Raw genomic sequence first — 6,000 nt, forward strand, 5'->3', positions numbered from 1 at the left:
TTTGATTTGACCCATCTGTTAAATGAAATACTAAAAAAGACAGCTAAATCACTATATTAAACTCAGCGATTTGTAAACAATTTGTATGTTCATTTGTTCTGGGTTAAAAATGCCCCAAAGCACAAGTTTTATGAAACCCACAGAGTAAATTGCATTGTATTAATCTGATGGAAGCGGGCCATGATTTCTTCCTCTTCACTCCATTAATTTATTTCCTAACTTGAGTTAATTAGTGAGGGTCCCTATTTTTAAAAGCTCTTTGAAATTCATTGGGGGAAGGGGACATTTTCAAGAACTGCTTTGAAAACCTACTGCTGAGGAAATGGGCTAAATATAAAAGATAAAATTCCCCCAAGATATTATCACACGTGGAGCGCCTGACTGCCCTTCAACAATCTTGATGCTGGCCACACAGAGGGTGATTAATATACAGTTGTCGTGAGAGAGAGGGAAAGAGGTAGAAGTAAAGAAGGGCACCCTGAGATCAAACTCTTTCCTGGCCATTACTAACCGGAGGGGATGAGCCCCATGAACCTATCCATCTCCAAATGAAAGTCTGTGACATTCTGGTTTTATGCTAGCCAGTGGAGACTGACTTTAACTTGGAACACCCACTGAGGAAAGAACTCACTGACATCTATTCAAAGAAACAAAAAAATAAAGAAAGAAAGATTGGCCAAACAGAGAACAAAGGTAAATCAATTATTTTTGTTTCCCCCTTTGGTCAAAGTAGCCAGGATTCCTAAGTTAGACTGGGAGGGGGGGAAAAAAAGAAAATTCATTCACATTAATGTAGAAATTATAGCCAACATCTTAAGATATGCCTAAGAGGATATGGAGAAAGAGAGGATTGGCCTTTTAACAAACGTTCAAGTTTTAAGCAAGTGTGATGTCCATTCCTTCATGTTTTGGATAGCAGCCAGTGGGCAGCAAAGATGGAGCAGGGTCGAGTGTCCTTCCCATATCCTCACACGATCTTACCTGCCAGGACTCCCTACTCCAGCTTCTGGTGAGGCTGGCCAGAGGAAGAGCAACTCTACCATGCTACCTTAGGTAGCACCTTTGTTGTTGAAGCCTTAGTTCATTTTCCCTTTGCCAAGTGCCTGTGAAAGTCATGGCCAGACACTCATTTTCCTGCCCCAAGATGCATAGGGAGGAGAATTTTGGTGCTATACAAGAAGATTTTGATCTGTCTTCTGTAAGCCACAAATTCCTCCTCTATAAAATGGAAACATAAATCACCCAGCACAGCCCCTGAGGCAGAGTTGGCATCCAAAAATTGCAGGCCTTCACCCTCTCATTTTGCACACTTAGATTAAAATCAAATCAGCCTTTCACCAATACACCAGAAGCCAGAAGCTGGGCTGACACAAAACCTACCTGCCGTCCAATATTCTGCCCTGTCTAACCCCTGATCCTGGAACCAGTCACTCAAGTTTCCCACACCAAAACAAACAGCACCATGATTTATCCCCTCGCCCGCCACCACATTGCAAAGTGGAAGAAACATTTGCAGTATCAACTCCCTCTTGACTCACATACACCCAAAACTAGTTTTTCTTGTTTTTTCTTTAAAAAAAATTTTTTTAACCCTTTACTCGCACACTTCACATGTCCTGGGTTAAAAATCCAGTCTCCCAAGTTTAGCAATGAAGTTCCTTTTCTGAAGACTTTGGGGCCTCACAGACCACGGGTTCCTTTGAAATACCCCCATTAAACCCAGAAAAGCCCTCAGTATTTTAAATCCTGTATCACAACAAAGTTGGGAAAACAAGCTTTCTCTGCATGGGAATGGGTACTTTGGGAAATCAGTCAAGTCCCAGGAATCCGCAAAGCTGCAATGTCTAAATCAGACAAGAGGCCATGCAGTCTTGCTCTGTTTCTTGGCTCTGGTAAGAAACGATGCACTGCCTCAGAAACCCAGGGTCCTGGGCAGGGCATGTCTGAGAACTCCAGTTGTTTTTTGTTGTCATTGTTGTTGTTTGTTTTGGTAAAAAAAAAAAAAAAAAAGTAGAAGATCACTCCAGGGGGAATAAAATAGCAGCCTGGTTTCTCCAGAGGAGGAGAAGAGTGGGAACAAAATCTAATTGCCTAAGAAAGGCTCTTCAGGATAGAGACAGATAGATAAAGGGCTCCCTTGATCTCTGCAGAACTTGGCCTTTGCAAAGGATTTTCACCTCTGCGTTACCTAATTTATCCTTCTTATTTCCCAGTAGTTTTATGTCTATATTACCCAAGATATTCTGTGACTTGCTCAATGTCACAGAAATTGTGTCCCAGACCTTCTAACCCCAGTTTAGTGTTCTTTTCATCATAACCCACCACAAATTCCCCAAACATAGAGAAGAATCATCCAAAGACACAGATCAATATCAATGCCCTAATTCTGCTATGACTTCAGCCTCAATGAATTTAAATTTAGACTTTTAGGGCAAGACTTCTCAACAAGAGGACCATAGGAAATGGTTCAGGTGAAGGTGGGGTGCTGCTCCCAGATCGCCCTCCACAGTGACTCACTCAGGAAGATGATAGTCTGCCTCCTGGCAGTCCGACTCTCCTCACTCTCTGACTTTCTCATCTGCAGCTGTTGCCCGGTCCCAGCCAGCGTGCCCTGCTTGCTCCTCTGGAGCACCTGCATCATGTTCCAGCACATGAAGGCCACGGAGACCAGGACCAAGAGATAGACGATGAAGGCACCAAAGATGCTGGACTGGAACACAGTCCAGCGGCTGGAGAGGCTGGTACAGATGGACATGTTGGAGGACTCAGGGTGCTCGTGGTGGCGGGTTCGAGAACGGTTGCAACTGAGACCCCGGTGACTGGGCACATTCACCAGAGGGTACTCAACACCCATGGCAAAAAGCAAGGGCAATGCTACCAGGGCAGAGGTGACCCAGACAAAGGCAATCAGCAGTTTCACCTGGCAGGGCCCAGAAACAGCCTTATACCTGAAGGGATGACAGATGGCCACATAGCGCTCAAAGCTGAGCGTCAGCACATGTAGCAGCGTGGCATAGCTGCAAGTCTCAAAGAGGAAAGTGTGAAGCTTACAGGACAAGGAGTAGCTGGGTGTGGTCAGGGGGTTCCAGATGATGCTGTAAAACTCCATGGGCATGCCAATGAGGAAGACCAAGATGTCTGAGCAAGCCAAACTCACCATGTGATCTGTCACCTCCTTCTGCAAGTAGCCCTTCTTCTGCAGTACCTGGGTGACCCGAATGGTGACGCTATTCCCCAGGATTCCTACCACAAAGATGATCAGGTACACCAGGAAGAGGGTGATTTTGATCCAGGTGGCCACCTCAAAAGCTGGGACATGGCTGTGATCAATGACAGTGGAGCAGTCACTGCTGGAGCTCCTGGATGAAGCCATTAAGAAGAGAGTCACGCTGCCAGATTCAAAAACTTCTCCAACTTTCTTTTCTTCTCCCAGCAGAGCCCAGAGTTCTTTGGCGGCAACTCCCAAGTGGACGCAGGACTTTCTCTCTCTTGAGTTCACTTGACCAAAAACATAACTCGGTATTTCGGCGCTTTCATGAAAGCTTCCTGGAGCAGACCAACCTAGAAGAGGCTGGTGGAGCCTGGGGGTGGGGTTTTGAGATGAGTGTGCCTGAGTGAGGGGGAGGAGGAGGAGGAGGAGGAGGAAGGAGTTTCTACTCTCCCAGCCCTGCTGAGACCGACACCCGCAGCTCCTGGCGCTCCCGCCCTGCCCCTCTTTGCAGTGGGCACTCACTTTGCTGCTGCCCTCCTGTCCCCCTCCAGCTTCCTGGCATTCGTCCTGACCCGCCCTCCAAGAGCACCCTTTCTGGGGTTGCGGTAGGCAGGAGGCGGGGAAGTCAGTTTTTCAATCATTAACCACAGTCAATCGTGCTCAGCTGCCCTGCTGCAGATCTAGCCCAGCCACCGGGTTTGACTCAACACACAGGCATCGTCTCCGGAAGACGGTGGCCCACCCCCGCTGTCACCCACGCCACGCGGCCACTGCTTAACCAGCACTTGGGGTCTGCCCTGATGCAGCCCCAGGGAAGCTGGAGTGCGCTCACTGGGGACTTTGAGAAAGACAAACTTCCCCCTCGCCCGCCCCGCCCCCACTCCCACAGCAGTCGCGGTCCCTTCAAATGTTAGGTCTTGGCCGTGGCTTGCCCTGGACACCTGCTTTCGAGTCTGCTACCGGCCTGGGCCGCTCCGGAGGAGCCAGCGTGCGCTCGCTCCTTGGTGCCCTTGCCTTTGGGACACTCAGGGTGTTTGCAGTGAATGGCTGGAGTGTGACCTGCCTGGAGCAGAATTGGTCCTGCCGTCCCTTCCCGCTGAGGGATCCGAACCCCAAAAGGCGTGGGCGCCAGGTCCCTCCTTTGGGTTTCACTCCACCACACAGACTGCTGCAAATCTTTAATTGGGAACATGCATATGGATGAGGATGGCACAATCCACTGGGATTTTGAGTGGAGGGAGTTATGCCCAAAACATCAGGAACAGCAAGAGCAGGCTAATGTGGGAATGTCGGGACAGGGCCACTGCCATAGAAAAACTACTACATGACATTTTTCCTCTTTGGAGAAAGGAAAATCTCTAATGTTTTCATCTATTAATTCTAAAATCAGAGGATTGGGAGGTGGGGAAGAGGAGAGGGAGACAATCCTACGCATTGTAGGACAGACACTTAAATACTAGGGCCAAAACTTCTCCAGACTTTGCTGAAAGGGGGGGGTTGGGGGTGGGGGGGTGCTCTAAGTCATGAACCACCAGCTTGAATATAGTAAACTAATCCCCTTTCCAACACAGGCCCTGTGCTGAAAAATTCTTCTATTATCACAGTGGCTCCCCTGGTCCTATCATTTTAAAGAGAAGGGACCTGGGGTACCTAAAGGGTAGCTAGGTGCTTTCCCAAGATCATAAAAGAGGGTGTGAGAGCAAGATTTCACTTCTGTGCAGAATCTTGAAAGAAGGACAGAAGGGTTAGGGTTAGGGTTAGGGTTAGTCAAACACAGAGGAGCAAGGGGCAGAAGAGTGGTTACCAGAGGCAGGAAGGGGAAGAAAATAGGAACCCACAGGTCAAGAGTACAAAGTTACAAAGTAAAAGATGAATAAATCCAGCAATCTAATGTACAGCTGGAGGACCATAGTTAATAACATTGTAATGTACATTGAAATTTTGCTAAGAGAATAGATTTTAGCCCCCACACACATACCCTGTCACTCTGGAAGATGGCAGATTGAATTTGCTTGACTACAGTAATCATTTCACTGTGTGTGTGTGTGTGTGTGTGTGTGTGTGTAAAAGTCCTATGTAGCACATCTTAAAAATACTCAGTGTTTTAAAATGTGAGAGAAAGACTTGAAATTAACCTGGATCTGACCCTTGAACCCACTTCTTAACTCCTCACAGAAGGGAACCCTATAAGTATAGCAGGTGCTCGGGAAATGTGTCCTGAATGACACACACAGAAATAGGGAGTCTGTTTTCTGAACCTGGACCCACAGTTCATGACCTTGGGGATTACTTGTCCTAGGGAGGGAAGGCTATATGGCCACCAGATCTCTATAATTAGCTTCTTATGTGGCCACAGTGTTTTCTGTCTCTCTCTATATACTTGTTCTCTCTGTTGAATCACAAGCTCCAAAGCCAAGGAATGTATCTTCTTCCTCTCTCACAGCTCTCCGTAGCACCCTAAATAATAGGTTTTGCTAGAAGCCTCGCCATCCCCCATGTGTGCTATTCGACCTCCTTTCTAGCAAAGAAACTCCTAACTCATTTCCTTATTGGTACATGTTTTTAGCTAAAGGATCTCAATGACATTCTACCTGTCCTTAAAAACTCACAGGATAACATGATGGGGGTAGACAGGACCCTGGGGACTTTCCTAACTCCAGACTAGAATCCTGAGTGGGTTCCTCTGCAAAAGCCTCTGGTTGCTTGATGCTCCAGAGAAACTGAGAAGAAGGTGATCTAGGTCAGACCTACAAACTTCCCTACCCTCAACACACACACACACACACACA

General features: G+C 47.2%; 1 protein-coding gene across 1 annotated transcript in view; it reads right to left on the minus strand.

Annotated features, from left to right (window-relative positions):
* Gpr39 (G protein-coupled receptor 39) overlaps positions 1-3,373 on the minus strand; it is a 195,148-nt gene extending 191,775 nt beyond the window's left edge. Inside the window, exon 1 of the mRNA XM_077798163.1 lies at positions 2,518-3,373. Within this exon, the coding sequence (XP_077654289.1) occupies positions 2,518-3,373 (856 nt within the window). The remainder of the gene's footprint in view (positions 1-2,517) is intronic.
* Positions 3,374-6,000: the final 2,627 nt, after the last annotated feature.

This window comes from Urocitellus parryii, chromosome 1 (genome assembly GCF_045843805.1).
Source record: "Urocitellus parryii isolate mUroPar1 chromosome 1, mUroPar1.hap1, whole genome shotgun sequence".
Classification (NCBI taxonomy): Eukaryota; Metazoa; Chordata; class Mammalia; order Rodentia; family Sciuridae; genus Urocitellus; species Urocitellus parryii.